This window comes from Danio aesculapii, chromosome 25 (assembly GCF_903798145.1).
Source record: "Danio aesculapii chromosome 25, fDanAes4.1, whole genome shotgun sequence".
NCBI lineage: Eukaryota > Metazoa > Chordata > Actinopteri > Cypriniformes > Danionidae > Danio > Danio aesculapii.
This window is the reverse complement of record NC_079459.1, coordinates 2,340,521-2,363,914: the sequence shown is the minus strand read 5'-3', so window position 1 is coordinate 2,363,914 and position 23,394 is coordinate 2,340,521. Positions and strand designations below refer to the sequence as shown.

At 37.7% G+C, this 23,394-nt stretch overlaps 2 protein-coding genes and 3 pseudogenes across 2 annotated transcripts in view; 4 read left to right on the top strand and 1 right to left on the bottom strand.

Moving 5' to 3' along the window:
- Positions 1-218: 218 nt before the first annotated feature.
- On the top strand, positions 219-1,307 carry LOC130219851 (histone H1-like; annotated as a pseudogene).
- Positions 1,308-1,756: 449 nt separating this feature from the next.
- LOC130218982 (uncharacterized) lies at positions 1,757-8,727 on the top strand (annotated as a pseudogene).
- On the top strand, positions 6,836-7,254 carry LOC130219860 (histone H2A-like). Its single transcript, XM_056452355.1, has one exon. It carries the CDS (start codon positions 6,850-6,852, stop codon positions 7,234-7,236), a length of 387 nt encoding a protein of 128 aa, XP_056308330.1. The 5' UTR covers positions 6,836-6,849; the 3' UTR covers positions 7,237-7,254.
- Positions 8,728-9,923: 1,196 nt separating the features above from the next.
- LOC130219869 (histone H2B 1/2-like) lies at positions 9,924-10,607 on the top strand (annotated as a pseudogene).
- Positions 10,608-10,768: 161 nt separating this feature from the next.
- kif15 (kinesin family member 15) overlaps positions 10,769-23,394 on the bottom strand; it is a 29,564-nt gene continuing 16,938 nt past the window's right edge. The window contains exons 20-35 of the mRNA XM_056452346.1: positions 22,564-22,729; positions 21,513-21,663; positions 20,993-21,078; positions 20,415-20,493; positions 20,210-20,296; positions 19,158-19,262; positions 18,965-19,087; positions 18,743-18,889; positions 17,601-17,693; positions 16,236-16,400; positions 15,569-15,669; positions 15,423-15,486; positions 13,559-13,596; positions 12,121-12,253; positions 11,546-11,677; positions 10,769-11,044 (exon numbers count right to left, since the gene is read on the bottom strand). Of these exons, the coding sequence (XP_056308321.1) occupies positions 10,970-11,044; positions 11,546-11,677; positions 12,121-12,253; positions 13,559-13,596; positions 15,423-15,486; positions 15,569-15,669; positions 16,236-16,400; positions 17,601-17,693; positions 18,743-18,889; positions 18,965-19,087; positions 19,158-19,262; positions 20,210-20,296; positions 20,415-20,493; positions 20,993-21,078; positions 21,513-21,663; positions 22,564-22,729 (1,745 nt within the window). The 3' untranslated portion in view covers positions 10,769-10,969. The remainder of the gene's footprint in view (positions 11,045-11,545; positions 11,678-12,120; positions 12,254-13,558; positions 13,597-15,422; positions 15,487-15,568; positions 15,670-16,235; positions 16,401-17,600; positions 17,694-18,742; positions 18,890-18,964; positions 19,088-19,157; positions 19,263-20,209; positions 20,297-20,414; positions 20,494-20,992; positions 21,079-21,512; positions 21,664-22,563; positions 22,730-23,394) is intronic.

Genomic DNA, 23,394 nt, shown 5'->3' with positions numbered 1-23,394 from the left:
CAAGAGGTTAAAAAGAAAAACACATTAATAATCGCTGCCTATCATGTTTGATTTTTTTAACACAAGTCATATGTGCATAGTAAAACAATTTCAGTGAAAGAGCAAAGGACAAATAACTTAATAGGTCTAAAAATATCTTCACGGCGTCCCTTTTTTGAATTTCATGACAAACTATTGATCCTCTTCTTATCAATAAAGTGTTTCTAATCTTCTGAAAAATGTTTTGTGGCTCTTGTTTTGCTCTGTGTTTAAAGAGAGAAAGCACAATTTATTTGGTAGAGGCGCTCAGAGTCTCCGATGAGTCTACAATTGAGTCTACACAGTTCTCATGTGGCAGTTAAGTTCACAGCGCCGCTCAGCCGGGCTTCATATTCCACTGCTAGTTGTTGAAGTGTGAACATACCTGCTCTGAAAATGGCTGAAACCGCTCCAGCTCCCGCTGCCACTCCGGCCAAAGCTCCTAAGAAGAGATCTGCGTCCAAGCCGAAGAAAGCGGGCCCAAATGTCCGCGACCTCATCGTCAAGACTGTGACCGCATCCAAGGAAAGACACGGCGTTTCTCTCGCAGCCCTGAAGAAGGCTCTCTCTGCCGGCGGCTACGACGTGGAGAAGAACAATTCCCGCGTCAAAACCGCCGTCAAGGCCTTGGTGCTCAACGGCACTCTGGTCCAGCCCAAAGGCACAGGCGCCTCCGGTTCATTCAAACTGAACAAGAAGCAAGCCGAGCCTAAGAAGGCAGCTAAGAAAACCGCCGCTAAAACTAAGAAGCCTGCTGCCAAGAAACCCGCCGCTAAGAAATCGCCCAAGAAGGTGAAGAAGCCGGCGGCCACATCCGTGAAAAAGGCGACAAAGAGCCCCAAGAAAGCCAAGAAGCCAGCGGCTGCCAAGAAGGCGACCAAGAGCCCCAAGAAGGCAAAGAAACCAGCAGCTGCCAAGAAAGCAGCCAAGAGCCCCAAGAAGGTGAAGGCAGTCAAGCCCAAAACTGCTAAACCCAAGGCGGCGAAGCCTAAAAAGGCGGCTCCCAAGAAGAAGTAATCGTCTCTGCTCGATTCTTCAACAAAACCAAACGGCTCTTTTAAGAGCCACCCACATGACAGTAAAGAGCATTATTTCAATTATCTCAGTATGAGTGAATTTAATGATTAAATACACTAGTGTGCACACACTTTGCTTCTAAAAAAATAAACCGCCCGAACAACCATCAGGGCAGAAATTAGTAATTAAAAGTATTATTGAAAGTATTAACTTTTCGTTCACAAATGAGGCTACCTATAGTTAATTAAATAAAGGCATAAAATACAATGATTCAGAACAAAATGTATAACGTTTGCTTGAACCTTATTTTTCCAACATATATTTCCACTAGAAGCATTTACTCAAATCTGAAGATCATCCATACAAGTCTACACCTCTGTTAACCTATTTTCAAACTCTACATGAATATATTGTGAAGGATTGAACATGAAAAGGTTACCACATAAATAAATCTACATGAGAATGAAAGTATATGATAATGTCGCCATTACTGCATGCAAAGAGAACCTAATTATCCTAAATATGTTTTGAGCGGGAAAGGCAGTCTGGAAATCTATAGCCATTGGACAGAATGCTACGTCACACTGCGACGTAATAGCAACAGCCAATAAAACGCTTCCACGGGCGCTCTACGCTGTAGCGGGAGAGGTTAAAAGGCTGTCTCTGCGTAAGCCAGCACATTTCTCTATAAAGAACATAGTAATCTAACAGGTCGCAAACAATGGCAAGAACCAAGCAAACTGCCCGTAAATCTACCGGAGGCAAAGCTCCGAGGAAGCAGCTCGCCACTAAAGCTGCCCGTAAGAGCGCCCCGGCCACCGGCGGCGTCAAGAAGCCTCACCGTTACAGGCCCGGCACCGTGGCTCTGCGAGAGATCCGTCGCTACCAGAAGTCCACTGAGCTGCTGATCCGCAAACTGCCCTTCCAGCGTCTGGTCCGAGAAATCGCCCAGGACTTCAAGACAGATCTGCGCTTCCAGAGCTCTGCTGTCATGGCCCTGCAGGAGGCTAGCGAGGCTTATCTGGTCGGTCTGTTCGAGGACACAAATCTGTGCGCCATCCACGCTAAGAGGGTCACCATCATGCCCAAAGACATCCAGCTGGCCCGCCGCATCCGCGGAGAGCGCGCTTAAACTCCCTTCTGGCGCATTAAAACCCAAAGGCTCTTTTAAGAGCCACCTCAATATGTCTTAAAAGGTCGATACACCGTTCATTTTATTTTTGTATAAATATCTGAATATTCTAATTATAACATGTGACCAAATGAAAGCAATATTTAATATTAATAAGACTTTCCACTATTTTAAATGTTTAATTAAATGCTTCCCTATATATAGTTTGCAGCAAAGTAATTTTATGATGGAACAGATGTATATTAGGTGAGAAGCCTGACAACATGGGGCATTTGCCGTTTGAATTTGATGTTTATTACATTCAATTTATAATTGGGAAATAAATGCATAGTGATTTCTTAACTTTTGCTTGTTTGATATTTTACACACTTAGTCTTTGCTACCTTTTTCACACTCTCTGACCATCCATCCTTCACTTATATCTGTGCAATTTTTTGGAACATAATTGCAGATTGGTTTCCATCACCGGTAGCGCACAATCTGGATTATAAATAATTTTATGTACAGTGCTCTGCATAAATGGCTACACACCTCAGAGGTTTCTTTTAAATTAATATTTTCTACAAGATGGAATATATTATACATTAGATAAGTCAGTACCAAATGCCAGAACTAGAGCTATTTATTCATGTTTTTGTTGGCTTAGTCCTTTTATTAAGCAGGGGTTGCCACAACAGAATAAACTGGAGCACCTGGAAGTAGTTCCAGCTGGCCTAGCCAGGACTTGAACCAGCAACCTTCTTGCTGTGAGGCCACTGTGCGCCATTACACATTTTAGAATGAAGCATTTGCATCAAATGGCAAATACGTCTTTCATAACTATAAATGTTTGATTATACCATGTAAACACTGTTGTTCTAAAGCTCTGATTTTTCACAGGTTTATATCTACATTTCAATAGTGTTCTACGGTGAAAATAATCTGCTTAGAGTAACAGGTACACTGTAAACACCCCTCATATGTAGAAACTTAATGTATTAGACCACCAGTGCTCATGGGGTGGGAGTACCAAGCTATGCACAAAACTTCAGCCACATCACAAGATACGTGTTCTCTTTCCAAATATTGACGGAAGCATCTCCTTCCATGGCATATCCAACCTTGGACAGATACAACCACTCTGTACCACATGCGTCTTGCAGTATGTGGGCATAGGGTTGGCATTCACAAACTTTCTCAGTGCCAGGTTGAGAAGAATTCCTCTAGGTGATTTAGAATAGGTGAATACTGGAGTAGATAAACTTGCAGATATTTAGCAAACTAGTTTTGGACCAGATCAGCCCAGTAAAAGCTATCATTGCCCCTTGTAACTACAAATCTAGCAGGCCCCTGGTCTGGATCAAGGACAAGCAATATGTGAATTGCATCCAAAGAAGTGAGCAAATGAAAGTTTGGCATTGTGATGCAGAACCCCATTTTAAGTGAAGTTTCATACACTAATTTCTAGAGGAGCACGTGATATGATTGAGCACGTCTGGCCACGCATCTGTAATCAGTAATAATCCAATCAGAGTGGTCCTAGTTTACTATAAATGGATCATTTACTGCTCTATCTTTGTTTGGAAGAATCCCCCCTTCCACCCCATCTCCTGCTTTTCCTCCCTTTTCTAAAGGGGGAGCTCTCGAGACCTACCTGATCTCAGATCTCCTGATATGCTTATTGACCGGGCGGGAGCCATGGGCTCAAATATCTCCGAGCTCAGGGTTCTCTCCCGGGACAGCATGCCAAACCTGCTTTATTTGCCAAGCATATCTAAGTGGAAACTCTTGAAATGATGGTGGGACAGAAAGTTATGTTACCTTTACGCTGTTCAGGGACATTGGTGATTGCCCTGTCCTATTATATTTCTTCTGCGGAGTCTGGTTTTGGTGAGGTTGAAGCCAACTTCATCCACATAACGTAATTCATGATGAATTGCAAAAGCATCCCTCTGCAACAGACAAAAGTATAAAAAGACGAGTAAATGTTGCATATCTGAAGTACTGGAAATAGTGTTGCATACATATATAAAGTCATGTCGCAGGTTTCTCACTGTGTCAGAGTTTCTCTCAAATGGAAACGTGTAAAGTTAATTCATCTTCACTTTGTGCCTTTGGAGGAAACGCTGTATGGTTGACAGGATTACAGCATTTATGATGTCAAATATGGTGCCATTATTGAAGATATGATCTCTTATCTTTTGAATCCAAATTGCTTTGTTTATATCTGTAAACAAGCATCCTCATCCTCCATGATTGTCTTTCCACTCACAAAATGAACGCAGTATGTGTTTAGCTTAGGAACTGAACACAATTTACAAAAGAAAGGTAGTACAGCATGACAATCAAACAAAACAAACCTTCGTTCTTCTTCTGGAGTTTTAGCTGGAGGTTGGAAAACCAACTTTAAGGTGCATTTTCCGCCACCTACTGCATTGGAGTATGGAGCGCAACACGGTTGGAAATTTTGAGGGATTAGTAAGGGATACTACATGGATTTATTATAAAATAGATATAATTATAAATATCTTTATTTATAAACACATAAAAAATAAAAATAAAACGAACACACAAACACACACACATAACGGAAATCTATTATTTCCTATCCATTAAACCTATGTCTTTCAAACATCTAGAAATTTCATTATTTACCTTTTTATCTCTTCCTTCTAGAATATCTTTTAAGTATAAATTCACTATGTTCAACTCTTTTAATCCTTCAAATAATGGTTTGCGCTGATTACTGATTTTTGTTTATTCCATTAACACATGAGATACAGTTTCAGGGAGACGACATCTTTTACAGTTACCGTTTTCATGCCTTCTAATTTTAAATAATCATTGATTTAAAGCAGAGTGACCTATTCGTAATCTTGTTACTGTAACATCTTTTTTTCCTGTTCATTATACAAATCCTTTCCATACCCACTTTCCTTTGAATTCCATATAAATGTCCTCCCTTTGTCCCATGTGTTCTGCCACCTTCTCTTTATCTCGGATGCAATCAACCCTTTTACTTCTCCTTAAATCAATGCAGTGCCGCAAATGGATGGCTTAAAGTTAAAAGTGTTTGCAATACTATGCAGTTATACATATTTTACTGTACTGCTAAACTAGTCATTAGATAGTTGTGTACCTGTTCTCATTTCTAAATTCTCTATGTTCTCTAATTTCAATGTTCTCATTGAGTAAATCGACTCAAGTTGCGCTGAACTCTCAGTCCAGCCTCTCTCTTGGTCAAACCGTGGCTGTTCACATAATTTCATCAGAGATGGCTCTCCTTCCTTCTCTTCTTTGCCCTTGTCCTCTTCCTCATCATCCTCTTGCTCTGTCCATTGATGGTACCCATTGTTTAAAACAGATATTCTGGCCTTTGGCTATTTCTTGGCCTAAGTAAAGCCATGATTGGTTAGTGATCAGTTAAGCAATTCGTGTTTCTACATTTGAAGAGTGTGTGTGATCTGGTGAATAAGAGTAGCATTTCGATTTGTTGTGTTTGAAACAAGTCACATCCTTTTAGATTTTTGTGTTTAAGATAGAGAATTGTGTGTAGTGTTTTATATTGAAAACAGTCCAAGGCTAAAAAAATAGCTTACGGTTTTGGAGATTTGGTGTGTTGTTTTGCATTTTGAGTGAGAGGTTTCAGAAATCGTGACACTCTGAATCCACACTCTTATTTTAATAAATGTAACTGTTCAATAAAATTATTTTGTTTAAATGTGCCAATATATAAAGCAGGTCAGTCATCAATTAGCAATAGTTTGTGTGTGTATAACACAGTTTTCTTTGTTATAGCAAAAAAAGTATTACATATAAGAATGCTATAAACAACATCCCATTAGGTCTTTCTGTGCAAAACATTGTGGTGGTCCATCTTACCCCAGTCTAATTTTACCTTCATTACCGCAAAATAAAAACATATATGTTTTAAGTGCACTAATCGCACTGTTTATAAGTTATTAGACTAGTTAAATAACTCTTGACTTTAAAAAGTAAGTTTAAAATCAGCAGTTTATATAGAAGCACTTTGTACATACCAGCCTGTCACAGTAAACATCCCTCTCACATCAAATACCACCTTGTCACAGGGTAATTTTATTAAAGATTTATGGAAAGAAACTTAAACTTAATTCAAATAAAAAATATGAGTTGAATTTTTAAGTGAATTTGTTTTTTAGTGCAAACAATGAAGCAACTGAAATGTCAAATTAATTTTTTTAAGTTAAAAATCAAATAAAAAAAAAGATTAAAATACAGACGTGGGCTGCAAAAAGAGGACATTTTATTATAAAAACATTTTAATTTAAAACTCTATTTCTTGTTTTATTACTAAATATCATACATGTCTCTAATGGGGCGGTACAAGAAAGATTCTCTTGCCTAAAGATTTTGTGCCTGAGAAGAGAAAGTGTTTTTTTTTTTGGTAGATTAAAATCTTTTAATTTTTTATGCTTGCACTTAAAGATAATTTTAGTAATGGCACCCATTTCATAAAATGACTCAAATCATGATTCATCTAGGTCTGTCAACAGACAACATTAACAGAAGTGGGAGAGGTTTGAAATTTGGAGGGACCCCCAGTGATTGGTTTGCAACGGAAAAATATTCTGACCAATAGGCTGCGAGAATCCTCCTATATAAACGATGGTGAACCGCTGTTAGCACACTTCTAGTTTCGGCAAGATTCACATCTTATCAACATGAGCGGCAGAGGCAAAACCGGTGGAAAAGCCAGAGCAAAGGCAAAGTCCCGCTCTTCCAGAGCAGGACTCCAGTTTCCTGTTGGCCGTGTCCACAGGCTTCTCCGCAAGGGTAACTATGCTCAGCGCGTCGGTGCAGGTGCTCCAGTGTACTTGGCCGCCGTGCTCGAGTATCTGACCGCTGAGATCCTGGAGTTGGCTGGAAACGCCGCTCGGGACAACAAGAAGACCCGTATCATCCCCCGTCATCTGCAGCTGGCGGTGCGCAACGACGAGGAGCTGAATAAGCTTCTGGGCGGAGTGACCATCGCTCAGGGTGGTGTGCTGCCCAACATCCAGGCCGTTCTGCTGCCTAAGAAGACCGAGAAGGCCACCAAAGGCAAATAAATCAACTTGATTTTTAATTTCCCCAAAGGCTCTTTTAAGAGCCACCCACTTACTCTTTAAAGAGCAGTCTAACACCGTTCGTTATATTCAGTCATTACACCGCTCTAACGAGAATGTTTGTGTTAACCTATCAACTACATGAAGCTAATACATTAGTTGACAAAAGACTCTTTTAGGCCCACCTTCACTTTACTAAAAAAAGTTTGTAATCTGAAAATCTGAGTCACGTAAATTTAACCACGTTCAGTGGAAGTGTTAGAGTAGTAAATTAACTGATTCGTAATCCTGCCCGATGTACAGGCCCACACGGAATCGGCGCGCGCAAAATTCTGCAGATTTTTAGCAAATCATTAATTCCGTTTATTTATTTACTTCAGTTTTTAAATTTAATTACAGTAATATTAATTCACTAATATGAAAGTGTTCATCTGATTTTTGTACAGTAATATGGTCTCTTTTAGTATATATTATGAGATTTGCTTTTACCAAATAAAGTGAATCTAATTTGATTTGCATTTTAAACAAACTTAAAGTTTAAAAGATATAATTTATTTCACATATTAAGGTTTTAGTTATGATGCTTCCAAAATCATTCCGCAGTTTTTTACCTAAATTCTCTGCAAAAAATAGCAAAAAACGTCCACAGATTCCGTCTGGCCCTACCAATGCACAGTCTAATCACATCACGTTGGGCAAGCTTAAACCGCTGTAAATGAGTACAACATGTCTAGGGCCTAGTTGTGTATTTTATCAAAAATGTAATTTTTGTGGTTGATGCTAAAAACAACACCCTGGTCGACCAGCTAACAAGTTTCTTTTTTCAGCAGGGATATCTGAAAAACACTGGACTTGGTCAGTGGTTTCCTAAAATGTAACAGAACATAGGATTTACACTTGAACTGTACTAACACATTCAACAATCATATAAAAGCAAAGAAATGTATATTACTGAACAGGTTAAATTAATCTAAAGTTAGTTCCTGGCTACAATGACTTGCATATTGTGACGTTGCGTAACTCCACCTTTACATGTTTCAACTAGGTCCGCTGAGCAACTATAAAGTCCTCGCTCAGGGTCGAACGGATCAGAATTTGATTACTATCAAAACTTTGAGGCACAGACATGTCTGGAAGAGGTAAAGGTGGCAAGGGACTCGGAAAAGGAGGCGCTAAGCGTCACCGCAAGGTTTTGCGTGATAACATCCAGGGTATCACCAAACCCGCCATCCGTCGTCTTGCTCGCCGTGGTGGAGTCAAGCGTATCTCTGGTCTGATCTATGAGGAGACTCGCGGTGTTCTCAAGGTGTTTCTGGAGAACGTGATCCGTGATGCCGTTACATACACCGAGCATGCCAAGAGAAAGACCGTGACCGCCATGGATGTTGTGTACGCGCTGAAGAGACAGGGCCGCACTCTGTACGGCTTTGGAGGTTAAATTTTATTTTCCCCGTCATAAAACCAAAGGCTCTTTTAAGAGCCACCCATATTTTCATAAAAAGTGCGTTATGTCAGAAACTGGTTGTGGTTTAAACACTGCACAAAATGAGCTCTAGTTGTTAAGCTTTTGCTTTTATGAATCTTCTCTTATGAATTTATCATGTTTTTCTTGCATGCTTGATAGGAACTAAATGATTTTCTTTTAATGCCAATGCGCGTAGAATGGTAAACTGAGCGGGAAAGTTGTAACCCATTTGAATAACTTTGGTGTAATTTCACATTAGAGTTGAAGGTATAGATTTCCTTTTGAACTACAGTTAAGCCACATTGATTTTTGGATTACATTTAGTCAAACTGATACATGTAAGAAGTAATTTTTCTGAAATCCGGTAAGAATTCAATTATAATGATCGCAAAGTTGATTAAACACACCACTAAGTAAATACCCCTCATTATTTACCTTCACGTACATTTAGTATTGTAGTAAATGCAGTATCAGCAGGATTTGGGACATTTTTGACAGACTTTATTGGGGAAAAAACATTAAATTAATATAATAATAGAAATGTAGAAATAGAAATTTTCTATAGAATGTAGAAACAATGAACCAAGAATAATAAATATATAAATGCTGGGTTCACCACTTTGAGAATATACAATTTAAGGGCTTATGATGAAACTTTAGAAACCAGAGTTACGGGGTTTAACAATTATATCGCAATTAATGCATAGGCCAACTCTTATTGTTCATTTTCTTTTTCCTCTTTCTGCTATATAATGTAAACGTCATAATTATTATATTTTCGTTTATAAACAAAACAAGAACCCAACCAACGTGGTGAAGCTGCCCTTTAAAATAAATAAATTAGTTAATTAATTAAACTATAATACATTTCAGTAATGTTGCGCTTGTTAGAAACACCTATTTACTGATTATTTTTCCAATAAATGTGGATTATCCAAAAAAAGTGAACCCAGAGGGTAAATTCGAGCGGGAAAGTTAAACAATAAATGATGTCAATGCGGAAGGTTTATGTGGGTGGAGACTACAGTATCGAAGCACACCATTGGCTAAACCAGCGCAAGCCGGTCTGCTTTCTGGCTAATGAAAACAGTGTCACACATTCATTGCGCCAATACACAAATCAGACAGGGCTGAGTTTTCCTTCTAAAATTTGCATAGGAGCTGGATAAATACCCAATGTGCGTCATTGCGGAGCATTGAGTTGTTCTGATCATCTCGAAGCAACATGCCTGAACCAGCGAAAACTGCGCCTAAGAAGGGCTCCAAAAAAGCCGTCACCAAGACCGCCGGCAAAACCGGCAAGAAACGCAGAAGGACCAGGAAGGAGAGCTATGCTATCTACGTGTACAAGGTGTTGAAGCAGGTCCACCCCTGACACTGGTATCTCTTCCAAGGCGATGGGCATCATGAACTCGTTCGTCAACGACATCTTCGAGCGCATCGCCGGTGAAGCGTCTCGTCTCGCTCATTACAACAAGCGCTCCACCATCACTTCTAGAGAGATCCAGACCGCCGTGCGTCTCTTACTGCCCGGGGAGCTGGCCAAACACGCCGTGTCCGAGGGCACAAAGGCCGTCACCAAGTACACCAGCTCCAAGTAAAGGGCTGAATCATCTTCAGCCACCCCAAAGGCTCTTTTAAGAGCCACCCATGTTTTCGCACAAAGAGCTGAAATCTATCGAGGACGTAGCTTTTTAATATTTACTCTAACCTGTAACAAGTACCGTAGCAGATTTAAACACTTGTATTATATCAAGCGTATTACTCCGTGTTAATCATATTTGACTAATGCACTACGTCTCTATTACCGTTTTATGAAAGGCTAGTGTTTTAAATGATGGTAATTGCTTTCCTCAGCTAATATTGCAACCCTAAATTTTAAAATGGGTTGTTTTGTGATTTCCATCACAATAGAAGGAATCCTTTTTGTCTTACAGTTTTAATAAGTAATTAAACGCAGTAAATTATTTAAGAACCTGGTATGAGTCTTTTCAAACTCAACAGTCCTTTATTTGACCTCAGGATTGTCATTTTAGGTCACCCCTATGCACAAAACGCATACGAACACGATGTTTTCTTGTGAAGGGTTGCTTTAATAGTTATCATATAGAAAAATAATTAACCTTTGAACCATGTACAAAGCTACAATTTAGGACAGAAAGGTATTAAAAAAACCAATCCTAAAAATCTAAACAAATCTGAGAGGAAAAATATGTAGACGAGACAAACATCAGAAGTTTTAAAAGTGTAATATCAATTACTTCCAGCATTTCAAGGTTGAGTGTGTTGTAGGCCTGTTGGAGGACTTTCTTCCATGTGAAGACACTGCCGGAGTTTGCCGTTCTCCTAAAACAGACACATTTCTGGGGTTTAAACAACAAAGGTGTGCTAAAACAAATGTTGGTGATGTGATTAGAGAATCTGCATGTCTATAAACACACACAAACATGTTTCAGGTCCAAAAAATAAAGCAATTTATGTGTAAATGTACATTAATTTCCACTTTCACCATTTATTCAATCATTAGCTGCAGTACTTTCCCATCATGAGTGCAAATTAACTTATACAGGTTGAGATTAGCTAAAAACAAACAATGTATATCACATTAGCATAAACATCAATTTACACCCTCATTAGCAGCTAATGTATCAATATATCTGCCATAATTTTGTTTTTAAATGTATTTTTTTGGTGCAAAACTGAGTGTGGTTCAATGTTTCTTTGACTAAAGTTCATACATGTGGATGAGTAAACTAAACCCACAGTGTCCCCCATTTAAATGTAGACGTTCTTCTACTTTTTACAGGCTCTTGTTCAAAACATAAAAAGCCATTGGTTCATACTGACCTCCTGTAGTTTGGTGATTTCCTTTTTCAGTTTGACCAGGTATTCAATCTTCTGCTTGGGGTTCTGATGGCCCAACAGTTTCCCATTTTCCTCTGTCAGAAGATCTACTTGCTTTCTCAAAACCTCGATTTCCTGCGAGACACAACTATAGGGTTAATATTTTTCTAAAAAGGAAACATGAAATTTCCAATCCTTTGGTGCTGTGTGGCATTAAGATTGTTGCTTTGTGACCAGGTCAACATTTTCCATTCAAAGAAATCTCCTCAGTTACTGGTAAACTGCGATAAAACTACCGAAATGACTGCTGAAATGGAGTGAACAGCACAATATACTGGTAATTTGATGGCAATTTTACATTTTACTTTAGGAAATTGGCACAAAAAAACTGATATTTTAAAAAAGGGTCTGTTTATGGCATTAAATGGAACTTGCTAGTCTATTTTTCCATTAACTTGTTCATGGGGAATTGACTGGAAATCCACCAACTGCAAATCATGGTTTGCAATTGGTGGATTTCTTGTGATTGACAGCTTGATCCCTCCTTCATCATGCTAAACTGTGTCTTTCTCGCTAACCTGCTGTAGTTTTTCCTGTTCTTGGTCTTTCTGCCGCAGCTCCCGAAGCTCGAGGCAACGGTTCCTGAGTTCGGTGGTAAGTTCCTGCACACACGTCTGAGACTGGACAAGAGTGACTTCATTACGCTGAAGCCTATTAAAAACAAAGGGGAGGCTGTCAGTCAGGTCCATTATAATAATTATTAATAAAGGTCTTGTTTCTTATTAGTGAGTCATTAAAGGGATGGTTCACCCCAAAATGTTAACTTTGTCATTGCTTACTCGTTCCAAACCTGTATGACTTTGCGAAGATAGTCTGAAGAATGCTAAAAACCAGAAACTTTTGGCTTAGGAAATAAAGTGGGAAATACTGAAGGAAGTCAATGGTTACAGGTTTCCTACATTCTTCAAAATATCTTCTTTTGTGTTGAACAAAAGAAAGAAATCCATAAAGGTTTGAAGCCACTTGAGGTCGAGTAAATAGGGAGTACATTGTCATTTTGGGTGAACTGTCCCTTTAAGTCCCTGACTGAATGACTGATTTGCTTAAACAAACAAATAATTTAGAAACAAAGCAAGTGACTGTCAATTATATGAATCATTGACTCAAATGATTCGTTCAAAAATAGCAGACAGGAGCAGAACCTTTATGTCTATCTTGCTCATCTCAGAGCAACACTGAGGTGTTAATTATTTATTAATATATATATTTCTCTCGAAAACGAAAATTTAAATTGCTAAAAATGTAACTACAGGCCGTTTCACACAGATTCTGGCATGGTGAATCAGTAAAATGTGTCACTTTCACACTGAAGATGAAACTGATTGGTAAATTCATGCCTGCATGGCACTGATCACAATTTACTGCATTTACTTGTATCCCACCCACTAAGAAACTCATCCTGATGTTGAATGGATTATGAAGTATGAATATAATTTGTAGCAATGTAATTTCTTGCGTTTGGCTCCAACTCAGTCCAACGAACAAAAGTAAGTTTGGTACCAGAAGCAAACTTCACTAGGTTGACATCCCTCACTATTTATTCTATTCCAGAGCTCTTTTTCGTCATCTTCACATGTTTTACAAACACGTTCTATGCAAAAGCTTTATCAGTCTCACAAAACTGCAGCATCACCAGATACATTATCAAAAGCTCAAATCTAATTGGATGAAATATTTAATTGCAGGGCGACGAGGAGAGAAAATGGACACATTGGTTAAATTCTGTTTGTCTGGTCACAACTGATCCTCATCTCCATACGTGTTTTGATCCATGAGTATCACGGTCTCATATATGCGACCCATTTAAGCACTTTTCTCTGTATTATCTTTGTTTTTTGAACTGTGGTATTAACAATATTAGAATAGTGCATAAAAGTGCTCTTTTTCTTGTTTGATACTCTAGCTTCGTATATCTTAATGCATCTTAAAAGGAGCTTGATGTTTCAGCTCACTTACGCTGTCTGAGACTCAGCCAACTGCGCCATCAGGGAATTCTGAGAAGATATAAGAAAAATAAATATAGAAAGTTGTGTTTAAATACTGGCCTTTACATAATAGTAGATAATAACACATCACTCGCATATGCAAAATATAGTGTTATTCCAATGAAAAAAAACTACTAGAAACACACAAGCACAACAAATCTATTACAAACTTATATTACAAGTGCCATGAAAGATATAAATTAGACAATTTCTTAGGTTAAAGTGAATATATTGTCAATATAAGTAGTATGAAAAATGTAATCACACAAATAATCTCATTATTTATAATTTACATTCTACGTATTGCAGAGGCCAACCGAAAATATCAATCATCAGCCACAGTTTATAAGCATCTTGGTGTTTCTAGCCAGCATTTATAATGAAACCTTTCAAAATGAATGGATGGAAACATGATGAATTATATATATATATATATATATATATATATATATATATATATATATATATATATATATATATATATATATATATATATATATATATATATATATATATATATATATATATATATATATATATATATATATAAATAAATAATAGTGGTGGGCCGTTATCTGCGCTAACGTGCTGCGTTAACTCAAGATTCTTATAGCGCGATAAAAAAAAATTAATCGCCGTTAATCTATTCTCAAAGTTGGTTTGGTAGCTGGGTCTATTCGACACAAGCTATGATGACGACTTTCACTTTGATATTTTAGCAAGGATGTATACCTGACCGGTGAGCCGTCTGACAAAAAAAAAAAAGTACCCTTCTGAATCAAATCAGCAGGATGCCCTTCTGGATCTTTTACTTACTTCCATGTAAGCGTAGTCAGTCGTGACTTCGATGTCTGTAATCTAGTTATTTGCTTTAATAGACAATAGTATAAATAAGGTGTTTACGTGAAGTGATTTCATGACGAAGTTTCCTGTAATTTTGGGTGACTTTAACTGCAGTTCGTAACCGTCATTCAAGCCCCTGTGACAAACTGGGGTATTAGACGCAAATAAGGAGAAAGGACTGGTGAGAGTGTTATGGAATTTAATAACGCACGTTGAATGGAAAGAAAAAAACTTTCGCATTTCGATGTTTGTGTGTGAGTGTGCGGTCCTTTACTGACAGCCGCGTATGTGGATCTTGTCGGAAAATATGGCGAAAAGTCCTACATGACGGTAATAGTTTGATTGCAGTGTTTACTTCAATAATGGTACTAATATCTGCAGACTCCACATGTCTTAATTCCATTTCTGTTTAGTTCAGTTATGACTTTAGTCGCATTAAGGTAATCAAAAATGGCTGTTTGTAGCTTATGTAGGCCTACAGTTCAACATTCATGTTTAACTGAATAAACAGTTAGTAAACACAAGCAGATCTTATTGAGCATTATTTATTTTCATCCCCAATTATCATAGTAGAACAGTTTCTCAAGCAGTTTGTGATCCATTTAGGAAACTGGAGATGAGCCCCTGGTCTAATGCGCCACCTGGCTTGAGAAACCCGTTCTCAAAGACTTGTATTTAGTCATTATTTGGGTAGCACACATACTCTTCTGCAGAATTCAAATCAGCCATTTTAATCTAGATTAATTTCAAGATAACAGTGAGATTAATATAGATTAAACAAATTAATCTATGCCCACCTATAATATAAATATACAGAATAAACATGATAAATCGTGAAACTGACTCCGTAGCATTTAATTAATACATAAGATCAGTTATCCCTTATTATTTCCTATGAATAGTTATCCTTTTGCATCTCTAAATAAAATCACACACTATGTAAACCACAAAATTGAGATAATCTTTTTCCAAATGAAGATTTATAATCATACTTTCAATTTCTTCTCTTCTTGTAGTTCCCTCAAAACAGAAACTTGTATGGCCTCGTTCACATCTCTATAAAAGCGTAAGCAAAGGTATTATTTCATGAACTAAACACGTATATGAATGAGTAAATGTGTAACTACATTATTCATACTTTTGTGCATTGCTTTTCTGCTGCTGATTTTGGACGGTGTAAAATTTGTCCAACAGTGTTTGAATCTCCATTCGCACGATCTCTTTTTCATTCAGCTGGGCCTACAGGCAAACAAGTGAAGTTGAAATATACAAACAAACCACCTGAAAACAATATTAAAAAGGAGCTCTATGTAAAAATGAGAAACATATCAGCAACACTGGTGTATTCCATATCAGCTATGTAAAAGACCAAGGTTAAGAGACCATTTGATTTACTAGATTCGTGTCATTCCACCAAATATAGATATTTTAGCTCTTCTGAAGTTAAAACATTTGTATTGTGCTGTTTAAAAATGAACATCAAGTCTGAAAACATACAATTTTTCTATTATTTACATAATTGTATGCTTTAAATGAAAACATTTCTATTATTAATGACATTGAGATGAATTACAGCCATACTTATTACATTAATAATTTATTACTGTATACAAATTAAGGACGGATAACATATCCTCTGTAGGATAGTAGGAATTAATTCAAAATGAAAGGAACTAGAATTAAAATATTGTGTTTCCTAAAATAATTGTGTACTGTGTTCGCACATACAATCTATTTATTGAGAAGAGCTCATATTCAATCAGTCTGATCATTTACTACAGCCAGCGTGTGAGTGAATGTGTGACCTTTAATCTGTCGATCTCTTGGTTCTTGGCTGTTCGTTCAGCATTGAGCTCCTTCAGCAGAACCTCCATGGTGATCATAGAGGAGCGTCGACTCTCCAGCTCTCGCTCCTGACACTCCAGCACCTGAGACAGACTCGAACCAAAGCCGCACGGGGTCTGGGGGGTCTGAAAACCCCCATAATGGAATAAAATTGATACATTAAAGTTTCTTACAAAGGGCTTCCCACACTAAGTCAGATGTCAAATTCCCTGACTAGCAAGCTGAATTTCCATGACCTATAATAAATAAGTAAAACAGGTGGCTGGTGGGTCCCTTTAGAATGGGATAATTCTGATTATTAAAATAAAAAAAATGAAATCAAGATTTCTTGCTGATTTTGACAAGGCAAGACATTGATTACATTCAGCATCTGCTTTGTTTTATATTAAATACTGTATTATATATCATATATAAAGTGCTCATCCTGTGAGTGGTCATAGATACAAAGCTGCGCTTCTCCTTAGGTGTGTGACCCATTTAAGATGCATCGTGACATATTCGCAAAGCGTATACAGCCAAGGTCTAATAGTCTAATTATAGTCTACGTTCATTGTATTAATAGCTAAAATTGTAACAGGGTTATTTTTTTAAATGCTATTGTTGAAAAGACATTAAAATATTTGTTTATATTGACCATGTAGTAACAAATATAATGTAGCAGGCTTTTTGGTTAAGAGGCAAACATTTATTCACTCTGTTTAAATGGGGGTGAAAAGCAGCCTAACCATAATAGACAAAACTTGTGAGAAAAAAAGCATAGTAAAATATATTTTGATAAATGGGATGATAACCCTGCTGAAAAATCCAGCTTAAACCAGCCTAGACTGGTTGGCTGGTTTAAGCTGGTTGACCAGCCTGGTTTTAGAGGGGTTTTGGCGATTTCCAGGCTGGTTTTCAGCCATTTCCATCCTGGTCTTAGCTGGAAAATGACCAGCTAAATCCAGCTAAAACCAGCCTGACCAGTCTGGTTTGAGCTGGACATAGCTGGTTTTGGCTGGACTCCCAGCCTGGCTTGGCTGGTCAAGCTGGTTTTAGCTGGTCATCTCCCAGCCTGACCAGCTAAGACCAGGCTGGAAATGGCTGGAAACCAGCCTGGAAATGGCCAAAACCCCTCTAAAACCAGGCTGGTCGACCAGCTAAAACCAGCCAACCAGCCTAGGCTGGTTTAAGCTGGATTTTTTAGCAGGGAATAATAATAATAATAATAATAATAATAATAATTTCCTGACTTTTAACATCTGGAATAGTTCTCTTAAAATTCCATAATATTCCAAAAATCCCATGACCCGTGGCATCCCACTTGCAAGAATCCAGTTACCACGCACCTGTAATTTTCCTTTAGGTGTTGCCGCCTGTGGAGGTTGATTGGCAGATTCTTTCACTCTCAGAAGGCTTATCTGCTCATTGAGCTGCTGTACCTGTGAAACAAACAACGCTTATGTTTCATGCACAGACTTTAACTTTGTGTGCCATAAAATTGTAGCTAAATACTGTGCAGTCCGATCCTTCCATGTTATGTATCTGTTATAATCTTCGTAGTGAGGGAGACGGGGTCAAATGCTGGTCAACAGAAAATGAAACGGGAGAACGGCGGCTTGGTAGTAGGTCAATTGGCAAATGGCTAACACCTGTATCCTTGCAGTGATTGTGCAGGAGAGACGTCAAAGCGAGAGATCTGATGGCACGTTGCAAGCACAGCGAGCGTGTTTAATCCATTCATATGAAAGTTGAGCGTAAATGCACACGTAGTCCATTATGCTATTAAAAGTGGCACGAGCTGTCATGCTATTGTACTTGTTACTTGTTTAAACCCTTAACAATAAAAAGTCTGCTTACCCCCAGCACCTCGCTGATCTGTGTTCCTCCAAAACAAACAGAAAAACCCTTGACATCTCATTTGGTGATGGTGTGACTGTTTTAGTGTGGGTTTGGTGAATGAGTGCTACTAATTACACCACAGTCTCTTTGCTTCAGTTACATGGCATGATAAAGACTTATTTAAAAAGACCTTGAACAATTTTGTGGTGTCAGTGGAAACCCTGATCCCAAATTAAACCATGTTACCTGTGTTGTGGAGATCATGGACCCCTAATTTAAGGCTAAAACTTAATTTAAGACTTCTCAATCAGATGCAAGACCCTCTTAAAATGTATAGTTTACCCAAAAATGAGCATTTCCTCACCATTTGTTCACACCGAAGTGGTTCTTAACTTTTAGATTCCTTTCTTTAGTTGAACACGTTGGAAACCAGCAGCCATTGACATCCATAATGGACCAAAAATACTATGGAAGTCAATGACGGTTTATTATTAGCTTTTCAGCATTCTTCAGAATATCTTATCTTGTGTTTAACTGATTAAAGACACTCCGAAAGGTTTGGTCACGATGAGAGTGAGCAAATAAAAATGTTATTTTCTGGATGAACTGTCCCTTTAAGGCCTTAAATGTGAAGGGACATGAGCAGTACCTGTTCTTTAAGGGTGTTTATATTGTTCTCCTTCTCCGTGTTCTGCCTCTTTGAAGTCTCTAGCAAAGCTGTCTGTTCCTCCACCACTTTACTGAGTCTCTCCATCTCATCTGTGGCATAAGACAGATCCTCCTGGAGCAGCTCCAGCTGCAAAACACATCATTCAGTTCAGGATTTTGACCAAAATCTTAAAAACACACACAATCCCAGAAATGCACAAACCTCGACGCGGTCAGAAGCGAGACGCCTCTCTGAAGCCTCTCGCAGCTCCTGCAGTTCACTTCTCATGCGTGTGATGCTCTCCCTCATCTGCTCCTTCTCTGTACACACTGCGCTGTACTTTCCCTGCACAAAAAACACTTGAAATGTCAATATATCCTTTCTGAATGTGTAGAAAGTGAACAGAGAAACTCACAGTGATGTCGGCGATCTCCGCTCGCAGCAAACACACAGTCTGGTCTCTCTCGGCCACGTCATTTCGAAGATCTCTGGCCTCCTGCATTAACTCCAGCAGCACAGCCTGCATTCACACAGATACATGAGGGAAATACATGAGGGAAAAACTACGGCGATATTAGTCATTTTCATTTATGTGTTCATATTCCAAGTGTCTCAAATAATGTATGTCAGTGTTTCCCAACCCTGTTCCTGGAGGCACACCAACAGTACATATTTTGTATGTCTTCCTTATCTAACCCATTCGTGTCAGGTTGTGGAGTCTCTTCTAATGTTCTGATGAGTTGATTCAGGTGTGTTTGATTAGGGAGAGGTTGAAAATGTGGACTGTTGGTGTGCCTTCAGGAACAGGGTTGGGAAACACTGATGTATGTAATGGCAAGAAGGCAAAACATGTGCAAAATATCAAAACATAGACATCTATTTCAACAGCATATCTATCTATCTATCTATCTATCTATCTATCTATCTATCTATCTATCTATCTATCTATCTATCTATCTATCTATCTATCTATCTATCTATCTATCTATCTATCTATCTATCTATCTATCTATCTATCTGTCTATCTATCTGTCTATCTATCTATATCTAACTACTTACATAAACAAACAACACAATTTTTTTAAATGACTGTAATATTAAGCGCAAAAATATGAATGCACATGCTCTGATCCGCTCATCTTAATAAATGATCAGTGCATTGCTGCAGATTATAACCAAAAGCGTTTATTACTTAAAAAAAAAAAATACATTTTTAGTGTTTAATCTTTTTTCATCAACTATATTGCTAAATACTTCAGTCTATAAACCAATTAGATATAATCCAATTAGATATTATAATTAAATAAATATGATGCATCATATTTGTAAATACATTTTTATAACATCAATTAGGTCATGATCTCAAATGATATCCTAACCTGCAATCATAACCACATAGAACAATTTAATTGTCTAACTGCTTATTCAACCTTTTAGTGTCATATCTAAAGTGTCATGTATTCTCACTTTGTCCTGTTCGTTCTTCTGCTTGAGGCTGTTGATGGTCACATTGGATGAAGAAATGCGCTGCTGTAGAGAACTGATCTCATCACACTGCAAACACACAAAGCAAACACACACATTACAGCTGTAAAATATGTTAAATGTTATACAAAAACAGAGAAGTACAAGACCACAACCAGCACAAGGCTGCAATCAGAGACACGCATACCTGCTGCTGGTTTTTGTTTGTCAGGTCTGTGATGTGTTTCTTCAGTGAAGCGTTCTCTTCGACAGACTGAACGAGCTCTCTGTAATACACACTTGACATCAAAACTCAGCTCCCAAATGACTGATATACATATATTTTCAGATGTTTATATTCATTTTTACACAAAACAATATCAAAGTTTTAAGTTCAGATGAGTTAAATCAACATTAGGTGAAATATGACATTTTAAACATTAAAACTACTTGTCATTTTCTGAAATAAAAAGACAGTATTTTACATTTGAAAGAAATGTTAACGGAACAAAACAAACATAAACGTTTTACTCAAACCAATGCTCGCAGTAAATACTGTGAATTCAAAGAAACGGAGATATTGATGCTACAAAATTACCAGTCATCAATAACTACTGGAGTCATTATGGTGAAAATTCAGCCTTGAATGACAGGAATTAATTTTAGAAAGTTCATAAAATCGTAATTAGATTAGACTTAGAAACAAATTTCTGATCTACCCATACTTTCTTAGTTATGAAGCATCTCTAATGTGCTTTGGCGCATGTTTGTGTTTCTCACACTCACTTGGACACAATCTCTCTGTGCGCCGTCAGCTGAGATTTCACGCTCATGTTCTGCTCCTTTTCCTCCTGAAGTGTCTGCAGCAACTCCTGCAAGTAAAACCATGATGTCTTCAATACTTTCAAAACATCTAAATCCATCACATACTGACATTAAAAATTTAAACTAGACCTCAAAATCTTATCTAACCACTAGTAAAGCTGTTACAAACAAGCACAGTATCAGAAAACTTCTTTAGAATAAAAGTGTGTGTATTGGTTTCGGTAGTTTACAAGGACAGATATTGGTATCCGTACAGGGGTATGATGTAGTTTTACTTTATTAAGGTGGTTTAAAAGGGAATGCCTTGTGTCCTTGTAATAAAAAAACACTTAATCATACTTAAGGTCTTTTCATATTTAAAATTTGCCACAAAGATCTTCTGTTGGGTTTATTAAGCAGTTGTTACTGTATAAAATAAAGTAAGTCTATATACAGCCTTTGTAAGCCACCAATACCAACATGTGTGTGAATGAATACTGACGTTGATGTTGGTTTGCAGTTCTGAACACTCTCTACTCTTGAGCTCCATCTGCTGTGTGTGTTGATCCAGCTCGAACTGAAACTCAGCCTGCAGCGTGTCATACGTGTCCTGAAGAACACGCTGCTTTTCCAGCACCTGCTCCCACTCCAACCTGACACGAACAAACAGGGTTTACTGGACGTCATTTAAATGCAAGATCGACAGGTTAAAAAAAAAAATCATACACAGAAAATAAGCAACTTGAAAAAAACCCAGTTATAAAACCTCTGACCTACACGGCCCATTTTAGATTTCACAACGGGCAAGTCATATACATTTTAAACCAAAAATGGCAGCTAAAAAGTTTGGAATAATTATTTTTAGGGTGCCTTCCCAGTTGATTCGATTACCTAATTCGCACATTCGTTTAATTGACCCTCTACAATGTATGATAACATCTAGTCATCATAAATGCAATGTTAAATAAATCTTTAAATGAATCAGAAGAGGGCCGTTTCCTGCTAAAAATAAACGATGGTGTTTTGTTTCACTTTTTAATCCAAATGTTTTACGTAAAAATAGGCTTGAGAGGTAAAATACTTGCATCAGATTTTCATTTTAATAAACATGGACCCAAAGTAATATGCCACAAATCTGAAGACCCGTTTATATAATTCAAATGAAGACTATAGCATTGGTTATCATTTAATTACTTCTAATTTCTGTTCATTACTTGAATGCTTCTGCTAAATAGATTTTGTATTTAATTTGGTCCACAGTTTATTTGCATATGTTTATCACTTGTTTTAAATAGCTAAAACTTTACAGTAGTTATAATTAAACCATATGAAATTAATAAATAACTAAATAATAAATAATTAAACCTTTTGAATCATAATAAACTTTTTTTGGGGGGTTATTTACAAATTAATTAGATTATTTCACAACGTAATTCCTCTGTTTTAATACTATGGTACTATTTTTTTAAAGCACAAATCGGTGTGTTCAAGCTCTTGAGTGTTGTTGTGAGATGCGATGTGTGATTGTATGTGGATAGTGAGAGTTTTTGTACTTGACGGTGTCGAGCTGCAGTTGTGTGCTGATCAGACTCTTAGACAGATCTGCGGTCTCCCGCTCGTGCTCTTCCTTCTGCTGCTGTAATGCTGTCCTCGTGGTCTCCAGCTCTTTATCAGACGACTGCAGGACAACACGCAGATCTCGAACCTCCTCCTGCAGCACTGCAGAGACACACAGTAGACATAGATTCAGAGTTTTCTACACTTCCGAAGCCCAAAAAGAGATACTGACAAAAGCCTAACTGGGACAGGTATTTAAAAGTGCGTAAAAGGAATATTTAGAGGTGCAAAAGTGCTGAAAAAGTTGACAAGGCAGTGCTGATTGGGGGAAATGAAGCTGCGCTCACTCTACTGGTTAATAAGCATGTCACTTGTATACACAGATGACTCTCATGCATTTGTTCTTTGGATAAAAAAGTGTCTAAGTAGGTTTATATATGTATATTGCAACCTTTGCGAGTAGACCACCTTAAAAGTCATTTTTTACAGATCTACATAATTCAGGTGAATGACCTATTTCAAGATGAAATTGTCAAGTTTCACTGAAAAGTGACAAGTTTGCACTCCTGAATATTTGAAAAACAAATTGACCAAAGTGTCAGGCCCAAAAAAACTAGCGTGTCTAGCAACAATAGCAGATATGTCAAAAACGAGGCATGTCCTGTTGGGTTATCCACTTGTTAAGTGTGACGTCACATGCAGCGGCTTCCCGGTCCAAGCGCTCTATCAAACTGTATGGAGAGACTCGTCAGATGGTAAAATTAAACGTTTACAAAGCGATGTAATGTTTTCGCAAATCACGATCGCTATATATATATATATATATA

Coding starts and splice junctions, on each gene's coding strand:
- LOC130219860 (XM_056452355.1), top strand. CDS start 6,850: ATGAGCGGCAGAGGCAAAACCGGTGGAAAAGCCAGAGCAAAGGCAAAG.